The following is a 17054-nucleotide window of genomic DNA, read 5'->3' on the forward strand; positions in this document are numbered from 1 at the left end:
CCTGGGATTCTCCAGGCAAGAACACTGGAGTGGGTTGCCATTTCTTTCTCCAATGCATGAAAGTGAAAAGTGAAAGTGAAGTCGCTCAGTCGTGTCCGACTCCCATCGACCCCATGGACTGCAGCTATGTTGTATCCAATGATAGCTATTTCAAAAAGTAAAATCTATTTTCAGATAGAATTAGTTTATATTTAAAAATAGCATTTAAACTAATTTTAAAAGTTTTATTCACCAAAAAAGCTGATTTTGCTATTAACCATTGACTTTTTGGCCTTTTGTTGGCTGTTTATTTTTTCCACTTAAAAGCAAATGTCTTTCCATAGAAATTGTACATTTTGGTGATAATTTTTATGTGGGAAAAAGAGAAGGATCTGCCTATATATTACAAATTGTTTAGTTGGTGGATTAGACATTTTTGTCTATTTCCCATAAATTTCTTAGAGCAGAAACTATGTAAGAAAATAAATTTATTAAACATAAAATTGATACATAAGAGCCATTTGTTCGAATAAAGTCTCTATAAATGTATTTCTCTTCTACTCCGGACAGATGAATATTTGTCCTTGAATTGAATTTGGTAGAAATGAATTACTTCCATATTGAATAATAATTACTTGTCAATGTCCTAGAGTATTCACATAGTAATACTCTACCAAATATAACTATATGATTCTCTGTAGAGACTTAGCAGCAGCAGCAGCAGCAGAGAGAGAGAAAAGGCTTTTTGAAAGCCTTTCAAAAATGTAATTTGCAGACATTTTCCCCCATTATGTGAGCATTACATGTTTTAATAATTGTCCTCAGGTTGATCACATAGTGGTCTCTATAAATGAACTATAATATGTTGCTAGATGGGTCCTAATAGGACGCTTAGCAGTTCTTACTAAGCTTTGTCCATCAAATGCCATAAGGCTTCACATACAAATTTCCTGATTTGTGGAGGATATATAAATTGATAACACCCATTCTGTATGTATCACCTGGAGAAATTGTTAAAAATGCAAATTCCTGGACCCTATTCCCTGCAGTAGGATTTGACAGTCCCTTCTTTCAGCAGTCACTCTAGACTATTCTGATACAGAGGAGCCATTATTACTGGGAGAAATATTACTTTAGGTTAGTTCAGTCCAAATGAGTGTGCACTGAAATAGAAAACAAATTTATTGTTACCAAAGGGAGAGAAGTGGGGGAAACAAACAAATTAGGAGTTTGGGATTAAGAGATACACACTACTGTATATAAAATAGATAAACAACAAGGACCTACTATATAGCACAGGGAACTATATTAAATATCTTGTAATAACTTTTAATGGAATAGAATCTGAGTGAAGAATATATATTTGTGTGTGTTTGTGTGTGTGTGTATAACTGATTAACTTTACTGTACACCTGAATCTAATAGAAGAATAAAGAAAAACAAAACCCGAAGATGTATTCAAGTCAAAGAAGGCTTTGTTTTACCTTCATTGATGCATGGAAAAGTGTGTAAAATCTGCATGTCTACTATTCTTTGCTAGACATTTTACACATTATTGCATTTAATCCATACACTGGTCTGAATAGGAAAAGTGAGTGCTTGGAAGCCCCCTCCCCCACCCACCACTCTGAGGGTCTCATAGTTATTAGTAAGTTCAAGAGAAAGGATTGAACCCTAATCTGCTTTATTTCATGATACAATAATGAGGCAAACCAATCACAGTCATGTTTGAAGGAATCTCTTAGTAGATGAAAATCTGGACATATGTACAAGGTAAAATGGAATTATATTCCATTTGTAAAAGGTAACTGTGGATTAAATTACATAGTTCTTTTATAGGGCTTATTACATCCTTAAATAATCCTTATTTAATGTTATCTATTATTATCATTTTTATACTTTGCCTTCCTTCAGTTCTATATCCTACAAATGTCAAAGTACCTATAAGATGCAGATGATCTCATTTTACTGAAGAAAAAGCTGTGCTCAAAGGGGATAAGTGATGTACTCAATTTACTTACATGATTGCATGACAAACATAAGTCTTGAATTCATGTGTTTGGAATCCCCATAACAGATTTTAACGCTGGACAGTCTGACTTAGACTCTCAGCTGTATCCAACCACATTTAAACATCAAACAGAAAAAGGGGAAGGTTTTTAATCTTTTTGATTTTATCCAGTTCCAAAGGTACAAAATACTTAACTAAAAAGTGATAAGTATACTACAAGAATACAATAATGTTAATTCAGAAAAACATTTTATAAAACTCCTATTTTACTATTTGATTATTCATGCTTGTGAAAAACAAAATTTTTCTTCAGAGTTGAAGTAAATATGTAGAATTATAAGTCAAAATTTATTTTATATGAAATGTCCTTTAATTGCTATTTTTTGGTATGAGAAATGATATATTTGATTAGTTAATTTCCTTAAAGCTGAAAACTAAGATGTGTTATCAATTCATATTTTCAATGCTTCCAGGATTTCAGGTGTCACTGTAAGTTCATTTTTCAGTACATGAATAAAGGTTGTATGGTGTCTTAAAGTTATATTTTTGATTTGAATGCTACCCACTTGTGAGAACCACTGTATTTTAAAAGACTTTCAGCTTGTTGCTAAAATGTTAATTAATATACTCATTGGTTACTATTTTTATTTTTGTAGGGTTCCACTGGATTTCCTGGGTTTCCAGGTGCCAATGGAGAGAAAGGTGCCCGGGTATGATATACAAGTATACTGTTCTGGACTAATATAAGTGTTCTTACATGGGAACCTATGTCTCGGACCCAGACTCGCAATTCATTGTGATATACTGTATACTGAGGCTGTTTGTACTGTTGTTGACAGGGCGTAGCTGGCAAACCAGGTCCTCGGGGTCAGCGTGGTCCAACGGTAAGGGCCTTGATTTAAAATGGTGATTTTGATTTTGGATTTAACTTTCCAAAATAATTTGCTTCAAAAAATAAGACTGATCCTGTGCCGTTTTGATGTAATTGGAGCTAGATCAATTTCATCTTTGCTTTTACATGCAGGGACCTCGAGGTTCAAGAGGAGCAAGAGGTCCCACTGGGAAACCAGGTCCAAAGGTACTGTCAGAACTTGTTCCATTTGGGCTTGTCTGTAGGTTCCTCTTCCAGAGGACGGCTGTTACCGGAAGGAGTCAAAACTGATTTTTTTCTGTTTTTGTGTTGTTTTTTCCAGGGCACTTCAGGTGGTGATGGCCCTCCTGGCCCTCCTGGTGAAAGAGTAAGTATAATAGTTACATCATATAAATGTTTATATTTCACAAGTGTTTAAATTTCTGGGAAAAGACATGTGTTTGCAAATCCACAAAACATCAGAGTTTAAAAGTTCCTATTCTTTAATATGTGTGTGCGTGCTAAGTCGTGTTGGTCATGTCTGACTCTTTGCAACCCTATGGACTGTAGCCCACCAGGCTCCTCTGTCCATGGAATTCTTCAGGCAAGAATACTGGAGTGGATTGCCATGTCTTTCTCCAGGAGATTTTCTTGATCCAGGGATCGTGTCTCATGAGTCTCCTGCATTGGCAACTAGATACACGTGGGAAGCCCACTCTTTAATTTACTTCCTTAAAAAAATCTTCATCATTTATGTGCTACTAATTTTGTTATAGAAGTGAGAGAAATTATATGTGTAACTGGCGTATGTTATTAACTCTTAAACCGAAATCTTGTTTTTCTTTTAAATATGTGCTGCTAAGTTGCTTCAGTCGTGTCCGACTCTGTGCGACCCCATAGACAGCAGCCCATCAGGCTCCCCCGTCCCTGGGATTCTCCAGGCAGGAACACTGGAGGGGGTTGCCATTTCCTTCTCCAATGCATGAAAGTGAAAAGTGAAAGTGAAAGTGAAGTCATGTCCGACTCTTAGCGACCCCAGGGACTGCAGCCTACCTGTATATAACACCTATACCTTCTCCTCCCCTGCTCTTGCTTTCCATGCTGATACTTTGTTTCTGGAGCTGGCAGTAGCATTATGCTGGTAACATGCAAGCTTCCAGTAGCCATTAAGTCACAATCAATAAACATTCAAATCAAGATAAAGCGTCTATTCCAGTAAATAGGAAAACTATTTAGTAAATTGATTTTTCAATTGATATAAAATAAAGCTAAATATACATAAGTAAGCACACCCTTTGTTTGGCAAACTATAGCATTTTTGTAGCCAGATTTTAAAAGCTATCCTCTTGAAAGAATTTAAAATATTCTACATTACTATCAATGAAATTAGGCTAATGACTTAATATTCTATACTTTAATTATACATTTTATATTATAAAATTGATATTATAAAATATAAAATTGATATTATATATTTATAGAATTATACATTTTATATTATTGAAATTTATAATAGGTATTTCACAAAAAGTAAAACAGAAATACCCTCTGATGTATAACTTAAAACTGAGAATAGGTCATTTTTTAAAAAATAAACTTTCTATTTGTGACAGAAATGTCAGTATATAAGACCCAAGTATAAACATTAAATTACAGTTGTTTCAGGGCTTTGGGTCAAGTTTAATTAAGTTTCTATTAAATATTTCTTACTGTTGATGAGCTATTTCCAAATTAAGTTCATCCTGTACATTTTGACTTCATAAACAATATACACATTTTAAATATTTTATATCAGTCATCTTAATTGGAATATACAGTTAAATTAATTAAAATGGCTGAATCATTAACTGGAATAGAACCAGTAGAACCATTTAACAAATTGTAGCATAACTAAGAGTTTTGCCTTTAAAGCACAAACTATTCTATTTACATATTTTATTATACATTCCAAAATCTCAGTATCAGCTATAAATCTTCATGATTTTATTTTGGAACACAACAGTGTAACCCAAGAACATGATCACTTGTGACTGTGAAGAAATTTTGAGAATGAGAAAAGTATATTTTGAGGATCAAAGTAAAGTGAGTGTTAGTCGCTCTGTTGTATCTGACTCTTTGCAACCCCATGGACTGTAGCCTGTCATGCTCCTCTGTCTGTGGGATTCTCCAAACAAGAATACTGGAGTGGGTTGCCATTCCCTTCTCCAGGGTATTTTCCCAACCAAGGGATTGAACCTGGGTCTCCCACATTGCAGGCAGATTCTTTACCATCTGAGCTGCCAGGGAAGCTCAAAGGTTGATTTTAAAAAGCAAAAAAATTTTTAAGTGTGCTTGAAACCATTTCCAAGAAACATTTATACTTGTTTTAAATATACAAAATGTATTTCTTACATTCTGTGTAGTTTATCATACATTTTCTCTATAATATAGCATTTTCTCAAAGAATTTTAAGTATCATGAACTATTTGCTATGTTTTAGGCACACAGTTGAAGAACAATAAAAGTAATATCACAGAAATGTTCTCTTCTGTATATATGACTTGGGAAGTTCAAGGAGAGAGTTTTGTAGTACCATTGAATTAGAAATTAAAAATACCTATATTTGCCCATTTTAATGACCTTCTTTAACAATATATTTATGTATGTATATATATAAATAGCATTATATGTACAAACAATATATATTATATATGTATATATACATATATATTTATATGCACTCATTAGGATATTCTACAAGTTAAATATGATCCCTCATACTCATGATTTGCAGAGCATGAATGCCTACCAATAAGGACTTAGTTAATATAGTTTTTACTTGGGTCTAAAATGAGAAATTTTAGCAAAAATAGAACAGAATAAAAACAAAAAATGAACACACTGAAATAAATTGAATTTTGCATAAACAATGGATAATTTGTGGCATAAATATTTCTTTTTCAATATTTGGGACATAGTATTTTCATCTTATCTACAAAAGAAGCTTATGCATGAATAAAATGAGATAGCAATATCCTCAAAAACAAATACATTTTAAATATAGAGATTAGTTAAAGGTGTCCTCTATGGTCTTTTTGAGATAGTCACTTATTTTTTTCTTTTAATTTTGTATGACTGTAGTGTCAAAATATGTATAGAGTCAATTTTAAAAATAATTTGGGGGAGTCTATTGAGTTGAAATATTTCCATTTATAGATGTTTTTAGCTAATATTGAAAATAGATTATCTACAAGGTTTCCTGATACACCCATGTTCTATTTACTTTTAATATGAATTCTAAATATTTTCAGTGTTCTTAAGCTAATGCCACTTATGTGATGTGCAGTTTTGAGTACTGAATTTTGTGGAAAATCATCCATTTTGCTTATAGATTAGCATAGATTATCTCATTGTATTGCTCATTGTTCTGCCATTATGGTAAATAAGCTGTGGTCTGTATTGTTCTTTATCTGTAGAAATAAACTTCAGAGTGTAAAGATGTTCCTATTAAAGTATATGCTTAGATTACCCTACCGCTTTTTCTTTTCAGGGTCCTCAAGGACCTCAAGGTCCAGTTGGATTCCCTGGACCAAAAGGCCCTCCTGTAAGTGTCATAGTTTTTCTTTCTCTTTCTTCACTTGATAGTGTTTTCAAATTTTGCAAGTCACAGCTTATATGTGAAATATATTTGAATACAAATATTGATACAAATTCCTATAAAAACAAAATGCATGTGTGCATGCCAAGTCGCTTCAGTTGTGTCCAACTCTGTGCCACCCTATGGACTGCAGCCTGCCAGGCTCCTCTGTTCATGGAATTCTTCAGGCAAAAATATTGGAGTGGGTTACCATGCCCTCCTCCAGGAGATCTTCTCAACCCAAGGGTCAAACCTGTAGTTCCCGGCCTAATGCATACAGGAGGATCCTTTATCACTGAGCCACCAGGGAAGCCCATAAGACAAATTGGTGATTAATGCCAGAGTTTGTATTTTCAGCTTATGAAGTTTATCAAACATTTCTGAATATAATTTAGATATATCTGATTAAACATCCCTTCAAAGTATATCAAAACTAGAACAACATGAATATTATTCTCTCAACTACTCTTCTACTGCAATGAGTATTATTGATGGCATTAAAAATCATTACTGAATCTTAAATATTTGGTGTATTAATTTCTTTTATCTTTTATCATCCAGTGCATCCTTCTTCAAAATCATCCTCCAATGTTCTGATATTACTTTTATCACATTAAGATCTATTATTTGTATTTACTATTTTTGCCTTTATAATGTATTTTTTAAGAAAATGTAATGATAACCCTTCTTGAATCATTCCCTTTTTTATAAAATTTATTTAGAGCCACAGTCTTTAGACTATCCTAGTAAAATATTTTCATAAAGTTCATTGAAATCTTTTCTTTTTAGACAGATATTTATGGGAATATAGGACATGCCTCGTGCTCAGTTGCTTTTTTCTCTCCTTTTTTGGCAACCTATTCAATTTATTTATAAGAGCTAGTATCAAGTTACTGCCTTAGTCCATTCTGGCTGCTATAACAAAGAAAACATAGACTGTGGAGTGTATAAATGATAGAATTTATTTCTTAGAGTTCTGAAGGCTGTAAGTCAGAGATCAGAGTCCCAGAATGATGAGGTGAGGACCCTTTTTCAGGTAGCAGACTTTTCATTTTCTGTTCTCTGGAGACACTTTTATAAGTCAACCATTCCATTCTTGAGGGTTCCACGAAGATAACATAAGCACCACCCAAAGGTACCACCTGTTAATAACATCACATTTGAGCGTTATGCTTTCAACATATGAATTTCAAAGGGACACAGCCTTTCAAACCATAGCACCGACCTATCAAAGGAAATTGTTCTCACAGGGTGGCCCCCATGGGCCACCAAGAAGATCAGGAGCACTTTATTAGAAATGCAGTGTCCTGTTTCCACCTTACCCCTTTAATCGGAACTCAAGGAGAGGGGCCCAGTCTGCGTCTTAATGAGCTCTCTGGGTAGTTCTGATACATGCTAATGTTTGTGAACCACTGTTCTAGTCCAGAGTAGACAATGCTATTCAAACTTTAATGTACACATAAATCATGTTGGTATTTTGTTAAAAATGTAGGTTTTGATTCAGTATGTCTGGGATAGGTCTTGAGACTTGATATTACTGGCAAATGTCCAGATGATGCCAATGCCAATGGTCAATGGGCCTTACTTTCAATAGTGAATTCAAAAGTAGTTTGAGATTAAGACCAATATAGTTTGAATATGAATATGACCTACTCTGTAGGAAACTGAGTACAGTTAAAATTTTCAGTCAATGATTTGAGAACAAAATTTTTTCAATGCAATAATACAAATAACTAATTCCTTGTAAATAATTACTGACGGTTTTACTCACATCCTGGATGTTTTCATTTAGAGACATACTGATACAGATTTTTGGCTGCATGTTTTAAACTGATTTTGAACTGAATTTTTTTTACAAACGACTACAACATGCACCTTGTATGAGGAAGTTATATAAGACGTTTTGGATGCTAACATGTAAAAAAATTTCTAATTTCTAATAATTATGTATCTAATATAAATAATTATAGTTTACCAAATATAGTTCAATAACAATCTTACATAAAAGAACACTACTAAATTAAGATGTTTAAAACCTAAATAAATGTTACAAATGAGTACATTCTACTTTTAAACATGTTGAAAATCATTTATAAATAAATAAAATGTTCTCCAGTACTTTTATTGAGTTTGAATAACTCCCTCGTTCCTTGATTACTTTCAAATGTGACTTTAGCTCACATATTTGAAAATGGGTTATTTATGGTAAAATACTGATTTAAGTGTTAAATATTATTTTTATCACTAAAAATCTTGATATTACTGCACACATATAAAAAAGCTATTATTTATATTATAATGTTATAAAAGGATTAACACAAATACCTATTATTAAACAAAGGATAATTAGATACTACCTGCATGTAATGTTGTTTACTATTTCAGTTTTGTTCCAAATATAATATTAAATGATGAAAAGCTGCATATATAGAGAAATGAAAATACTGTTGCAAAATTGTGCACATAAGATCCATTCATAAGTATTTTTAAGGCATGCTCATAGATTATTGTTTAGCAACATAAAATCCAGTGATATGTATAACTTCAACATTATCATGCCATTTATATTTGAACAAACTGGTAAGAAGTGTCTCTCATGTAGTATAATTTTATTGTCACAGAGTGCCATTTTTCCTCAGATTTTTTCAGTCCATTCTCTCATGTATCTTTCAAGTTTTGAGTCATTGATCATGCATGCATTTTGTCTCTTAAGTATTAGAAGTGTAATAAATGCCTACACTTGAGAAGCATGCAGTCTGGTAGAGAGACATGACACTGCTAAGGAACATTGCTTTCACTGCTAAACAAAATGATTTTTATACTCTATTTCTCTGACAAGTGAAACATTCAAGTGTGAAATAAAGTACCTATCATTTGTTCTGGTATGCAGTTTTATAACATATAGGAAAGAACTGTCTTCATTTCTTTGATATTTAGAAGGAAGGATTCAGGTAGAAGGATTGAACCAAGCTCCTCTTCCTTCAAATTAACTGATTCGTTTTCATTATAATTAGGAAATGTATATATATTATATATGTATGTATAAATAAATGAAATATATATATTATATATATATACTCACACACATATGTATATATGGGATACTTGGAATATTCATGTTTAGAGTCTATTTATCTCAAGCCAATGTCAGCATATAGTTACCCCATTTAAGAAAAAGTTAACTCTGGTGATTAATAAGATTTATAACATGATTACTATAAGATACCTTCTATTTATAGAGAAATCAAGACAGTGCTAATGAGAAGTGAAAAAATTCTTAACATTTATTTCTAAGTATCTTTACACAGATTACTTTGCTATATACATACAACCCCCACTTAGATGAATTTGTTGTCACTGACATTTTCCAATGACATCAAATGTCCATCTATTTTGATCAATAATATTATTATTTTTAAATTAATGCCATGAAATTATTTGGCCACTATATTTATTTTATTGGGTAGTAGTTTGGAGTCAATAAAACTATTTAGGATTTATCACTTAATATTAGGAATGCATACTTAAGAAAAATGATGATATGAATTTTTTATATAGTCTATTAAACACTGCTCCCATAGAATATCTAGGAAAGCCATTAAAATTCATGTTACATTCATCTCAGATTATGTTATTTAGATATGTTTATTTTAAAGCATTGTAATATTTTGCAATAAAAGTATTATCTATACTTTTCACACCAGCAAATATAATGAGATATTTAACTTTTATATTTACAAATGTTAAACAAATGTAAATAGCTTATGTGTGTTTGCATGCTCAGTCATGTCCAACTCTTTGTGACCCTATGGACTGTAGCCTGCGAGGCTCCTGTGTCCATGGGATTCTCCAGGAGAGAATACTGGAGTGGCTCTTCTGGATCTAGGGATTGAACTCCTGTCCCCTGTGTCTCCTGCCTTGCATGTGGATTCTTTACTGCTGAGTCACCCGGGAAGCCCTATAAATAGCTTATACTGATTGCAAAACTCATCATTTGAGATGCAGTTTAGCACGGTGGAACAAAGTGTCTGATTCATGTTTATTATCCTTTAGCAGTCACCCTGTAATTTTATTTAAAAGTTTTACTACTAACCCCAATTGATGGCACATCTATTCCCATATGTATCAAAATAGTAGGATTTGTTTTTATTTACTATTTTGAAATACTGAACCTAAACAAGATCCAGTAACAATTACTTATGTTTCACCTCCAAACTGAGAACTGTATCTCATATTATGATTACCTAGTGCCCAACACATAAGTATGTAATATATGTTTTTGAAAGAAAGAATGGGTCTGTGATACCCAAGAATATCTGGGGGACTTGGTTAAAAACATTCCAGTTTTGGTCTTTGGGGAAGATGGCAATAGAATCACTGAGATGGTCCTGGAAAATACGAACAAATCACTGAGCAAGCAATGATCTTGCGAAATATCAGAGAGGCTTTAATTAGAGCTGGTAATTTAAATAGTGTGTCAATAAAGAGGAGATCAGGGAGAGAGCTGGTATTAGTCACCATCAGGAAGCCTTTCCCCAAGATGTTACAACCAACTTAGAAAAAGTCTTATTCCAGTGGAAGAAAGCTGTCTATGAAAATGATATTATTTGGAAATACTTTTTTTCAAACTTCATATACAAAGAATTGATACTTGAAAATAAGTTTATGTAAATAGTGTATTTTTAATACCTGAGTAGGATTATTCAAATAATTAAACTGTGAGAGGTATGCCTGTTATCGTTAAACATGTTGTCATTGAAGTGATCATTTCCTTCATTTACCCAGACCTTCTCACCTAAGAATATCTCTGCCTGTGCCTATTATACATATTTTGAAATTTGAACTTGATGCTTAATGGTCTCTGTGTAGGATGAGTCATCCACAATGCATTCTAAAGAAGCCATCTATATCTACTAAGTATCTAAACAACCCTCTCAGGGTTTTTACCTTGAATTCTTAGTTGATGAGCCTCATTTATTTTTTCAGTCATGACAAAGACAGCATCATTTACCTAAAGTGATAGCACAGTGGACATGCTCTCCAGTGTTTAAGAGACATTATGCTTCCAAGAGGGTATTTAAGAAAAGCTACAGGGAAAAATTGGGCCTGGTAACTGCTAAAATTGAGTGGTGCCCCTTGTTTTCTTTACCTGAAGCAACTGAGAAGTAAAATGCTGTTGTTTGTAAGAGTTTTTCTTTCTTTCATATTCTGGTCAGTTAGAAGCTCAGACCACCACTAGAGGACACCATCTGTCTCTATTATTCAAGTCTTGATGCACAGGAAATTGAATTAAAAGTATTCACCAAATAACAACAAAAATAAGGGAAAATATTCATTTGTCAAGTACTGAAGGACTATTATTTTTGCAAAAATAAAATACAAATATGTGGATATGCTCTTTAAAAATATAGTTGCTAATGAAATAATTTAAATGTAAAATACTCAGATTACAGTTTTATAATATTGTGTTGGTCTGAGTTATAGCTATCTGGTGGTTTATTCACTCAGTCATATCCAACTTTTTGAAACCCCATGGACTCTAGCCTACCAGGCTCCTCTCTCCATAGGATTTCTCAGCAAGAATACTGGAAAGGGTAATAATTTCTTTCTCTAGTGGATCTTCCTGACCCAGGGATCAAACTTAGTCTCCTGCACTGCAGGTAGACTTTACTGTCTGAACCACTAGAGAAGCTCATAGAATTATACTAAAGAGGTATATACGCATACTACCTGCTCGTGCTCAGTCCTTCAATCGTGTCTGACATTTGTGACCCTGTGGACTCTAGCCTGCCAGGTTGCTCTGTCCATGGGATTCTCTAGGCGAGAATATTAGAGTGGGTTGCCATGCCCTCCTCCATGGTATCTTCTCAGTTTAGGAACTGAACCCACTTATCCTGCATCTTCTGCATCACAGGTGTATTCCTTACCACTGAGACTCTGGGGAAGCCCCTTTACATGTACTACCATATATAAAATCAATAGAACATCAAAATAGCATATCTAATGAAGATATAAGAAAATTGTCTAACATTATATTTAGATTCTAAAATGATTCAAGAAATACTTGTGACATTTGATGTTGAATATTTGTGATTTCAGGGACCACCTGGAAAAGATGGCCTGCCAGGACATCCTGGGCAACGTGGAGAGACTGTAAGTGATCCCACTCTTCTGATTAACATTTTCTATCTCTAGCATCTCATCATTTCACAGAAAGATACTTTATTATTAACAAGTCAAATATCAGGTTAAGGACAATACCAAAATTAAATCCATTTAATCTTTTTAAAATATATATAAAATACATACTGCTGCTGCTGCTGCTAAGTCGCTTCAGTCGTGTCTGACTCTGTGCGACCCCATGGATGGCAGCCCACCAGGCTCCTGGGATTCTCCAGGCAAGAACACTGGAGTGGGTCGCCAGTTCCTTCTCCAATGCATGACAGTGAATAGTGAAAGGGAAGTCACTCGGTCATGTTGCAGCCTACCAGACTCCTCCATCTGTGGGATTCTCCAGGCAAGAGTCCTGGAGTGGGGTTTCATTGCCTTCTCCTAAAATCCATACAGAGACCCATTTTGTGGCTAAATACCTAAATGAATATGATTATTTGGGGACATGCATATTACTTGATTTTCCTTATTTTCAATAAGAGCATTTTGGGTATTTGCTGATGGAAAAGATGTCATTATCATTTGGATCCCTCCATAAGGTTGTCATCCTTGATCCTTTCACTGAAGTCTTTGCTTACAGATACATTTACAAGTCTTTCACCCTTCTAGTCTCTGAAGGAGACACATTACAATAAACCATTCAGATAATAGGTTCTTGTGTCCAAAATTAAGGGATGAAATATTTACTGAAGTTGGAACCATAAATCTGTAATTTGCCTAGAACTGTGTCAAATAAACCCTTTCCTATCAGGTAAGAAAATGGAAAAAAATGTAGCTTAAATTATGAGGAATATAACATTAAACAGATTGTCTGAACAACTTATGTAAGAGTGATTGGGGCAGAGGAAAAACTGGCATCTCAACTATGGCTTAAGAATCCTGATGGTTTTGTTTATTTATTCTGCCACTGTTACAAAACCTTGTATCTGGCTCTTTTGAGTGAGTGAAGTTGCTCAGTCGTGTCCGACTCTTTGCGGCCCCATGGACTGTACCCCCCAGGCTCCCCTGTCCATGGGATTCTCCAGACAAGAATACTGGAGTGGGTTGCCATTTCCTTCTCCAATCTGGCTCTTTTAGTGGGATGATAATCTAATCAGAAATCATCACGGAGGATTAGTATCTTTCCTTGATTTCAATTCTTGGCTCTTAACATTGATTAATTTTATCCAGATTTATTAAACCACAAGACAGACTGCCTTTGACTATGTGTCTCAAAATTATCCTAGGGTATTCTGTCAGCATCAGTACATATTAGGAGTTCAATTGAAGTACAGAATAACAGATCTGAAAACACAATGCTTTTCTGCATAGGAAAAACAATCTGGAAGCAGCAGCCAATTCTTGTTTTGCTCACCAAATGACAATTCTTCCTGTAACGACTTCTTGGTTTTAGTCAGATTTAGTAAACCTCAAAGTTTTGGATTACACAGCAAAATCAAGAATGATTTAGTGAGACCAAAGAGTATAATTGTTTGGGGGTCCTCTTAGGAATGACATTTGCATGGTGAACAAGAAATAAGCTCTCTAAAGGATAATACACACTCAAATTTGCAAGTGCATTCTCATTCAAATATTGCAGTCATTTCTAAGTCATGGTGTAGCTTCTTGGGAATAACTTTAGAATATTTCAAAAATGTCTTTTGAGGAAGGGGTACCTAGAGAATTATTATTATAAAATCCTTTTGTCTTCAGTTTAATCAAGAGCTTCTGCTTCTATAGAGAGCAACAATATTATTGTTGTTCAGTCGCTCAGTCATGTCTGACTCTTTGTGACCCCATGGACTGCAGCACACCAGGCTTCCCTGCCCTTCACCATCTCCCAGAGCTTGCTCACTCATCTCCGCTGAGTTGGTGATGCTAATGTCTAAAGTTAAACAAAGTGGAAAACTAACATGTTAACTAATGATTCTAAGATAGGTATTCTCACCTCGTAGTTTCTTATAAATAAAGGCTAGCATTATTTCTGGAAAATTATATTTCTGTTTTCAAATTCACTTAAAGAACAACAATGAGTCATGTTTATACTCAGGAACCTTTCTTGCTCACCTTGTTCTGTATTGATTTTGATTCATAAGATTGTCTTGTACAAGGGTCAGAATCTAGGGCAGCTATATTTTGATATATATGTTTCCTTATTTTAAAGAAGTTATTTTGTTATATTTGAGACTTGTCCTCATTCAGAAATCCTTAAACTGAAAGTTCATTCTGATATCTTACAATTTAAAGCTTTTTAGGAGTAATTAGAGTCCAAAATCACTGAAGATGGTGACTGCAGCCATGAAATTAAAAGATGCTTACTTTTTGGAAGGAAAGTTGTGACCAACCTAGACAGCATATTAGAAAGCAGAGATATTACTTTGCCAACAAAGGTCCGTCTAGTCAAGGCTATGTTTTTTTCAGTAGTCATGTATGGATGAGAGAGTTGGACTATAAAAAAAGCTGAGAGCCGAAGAATTGATGCTTTGGAACTGTGGTGTTGGAGATGACTCTTGACAATCTCTTGGACTGAAAGGAGATCCAACCAGTCCATCCTAAGGGACATCAGTCCTGAGTGTTCATTGGAAGGACTGATGTTGAAACGGAAACTCCAGTATTTTGGCCACCTGATGTGAAGAGCTGACTCATTTGAAAAGACCCTGATGTTGGGAAAGATTGAAGGCAGGAGGAGAAGGGGACGACAGAGGATGAGATGGTTGGATGGCATCACCGACTCAATGGACATGAGTTTGGGTAAACTCCAGGAGTTGGTGATGGACAGGGAGGCCTGGTGTGCTGTAGTCCATGGTGTCACAAAGAGTCAGACATGATTGAGAGACTGAACTGAGAGACCGTTTTATTATACTGAAACAACCCACATTTTTCTTAGAAGTGCAGTGCCAAATTGTGTGTTAATCATACAGGTGATCAGAATAGAAGTTATGTTTTTAATAGCCATTTATCAAATTCATTTCTGTTCTTAAGAATTTTGAAAAACATAATTTAACATACTAAAATAAATGGCTAGTCTTAGTACATGGCAATATTAAATAATCACACTTCATTTTGATCTATAAAAGCTTTTTTTGTATGTATTTTATATGTAAGATCTTTACTGTCAAGTTTACTAGATACTTGCAAAATTCTGAATATTTTGAATGAGCTGGCATATGGTCAGAGCTGTTTTCCAGCTCCTTACAAATCTGTCTGTCACTCAGATGAGCTAGCACACTCTTAGGGTGTATGAGTACAAGTCTGGGTAACACATTTTTTCACAGAATTTCCTCAGTGAAAGCATGAGAGGGCATTGAAAATGTCAAGTAGGCACTTACTGAGAGGGTTTTAAGACTCAGCAGAGACTAGAGGGTGAGAAATAGTTTGTTGCAGAGGAGTTGATCAGAATCACAGATATTAATAGGGTTTGTTTTCATGGAAATTATTGAGACCATCTAAGGAGTAGATAGGATGTGGGATTAAATGATGTAAACAAATGGTAAAAATAACTGCTAAGAGCTGTTAGCTCTCAGTGGAAAAGTAAAACATAAAGTAATATGTATATAATATAACTATATATATGTGCTTACCTATGTGGGTACTAATTTCCAAACCATTAAGTTCCCGAGAAGTTAAAATTAAGCAATAAAGCTATTATTTTGTTTATAAAATGCTAAATAAATTATATAATGCATTTCCCTTGAATTTATTAATTTTGCTATTGTGATTGATAAGTAAAGTGGAAACCTGAGGGTTTTAAGAATTAATGTGTTTTAAAACTAGGATAAATTTGTTTTTTTTCTTTCCCTGGAACATCAATTAAATAATTACAAATAGAAATTTTTTTCTTTTACTGATTTTAAGTTTCATTTTCATAAATAATGTAATAATAATCATCAGGAAGGTCATGATACAAGTGTGGAGCCAGTTTCTGTCCCTTGCTTTCTAACTTTCTTATTTCCAATCTCATGTTATAAAAGTGAATAAAACTTTTGCAAATATTATTTGCTTTAATTCAGTTCTTTGGCACATTTTTCTCTCAGCATTTTGAATCTTTCTCCAACTGTTAAGTGTAAATTAACTCACATGAGAAGGAAATTTGCTATTCATAATACAGTCATGCAGAAAATAACCCAGGAGTCTAGAGAAATAGAGGTACCAGAATATATGCCAAAGGCCTTATTTAGTGAGTACATGAGCTCACATGTACTGGATTTTATTCTAATGACTACAATATATGTAAGATACATTTGTAAGTATATTCTTTTGGGTTTTAAGAAAGAAAACTGATAAAATATTGAAATGGTGACAAATCATGTAAAATATTCTTTTTTTTAAATTTAATTTTATTTTTTAAACTTTACAATATTGTATTGGTTCTGCCATACATCGAAATGAATCCGCCACAGGTATACATGTGTTCTCCATCCTGAACCCTCCTCCCTCCTCCCTCCCCA

General features: G+C 33.9%; 1 protein-coding gene across 1 annotated transcript in view; it reads left to right on the forward strand.

Moving 5' to 3' along the window:
* Positions 1-17054, forward strand: part of COL11A1 (collagen, type XI, alpha 1) — a 226752-nt gene that overhangs the window by 124889 nt on the left and 84809 nt on the right. The window contains exons 32-37 of the mRNA XM_010830962.1: positions 2647-2700; positions 2830-2874; positions 3015-3068; positions 3184-3228; positions 6370-6423; positions 12556-12609. Of these exons, the coding sequence (XP_010829264.1) occupies positions 2647-2700; positions 2830-2874; positions 3015-3068; positions 3184-3228; positions 6370-6423; positions 12556-12609 (306 nt within the window). The remainder of the gene's footprint in view (positions 1-2646; positions 2701-2829; positions 2875-3014; positions 3069-3183; positions 3229-6369; positions 6424-12555; positions 12610-17054) is intronic.

Source organism: Bison bison, unplaced genomic scaffold (genome assembly GCF_000754665.1).
Source record: "Bison bison bison isolate TAMUID 2011002044 unplaced genomic scaffold, Bison_UMD1.0 scf7180017864519, whole genome shotgun sequence".
NCBI classification, from domain to species: domain Eukaryota; kingdom Metazoa; phylum Chordata; class Mammalia; order Artiodactyla; family Bovidae; genus Bison; species Bison bison.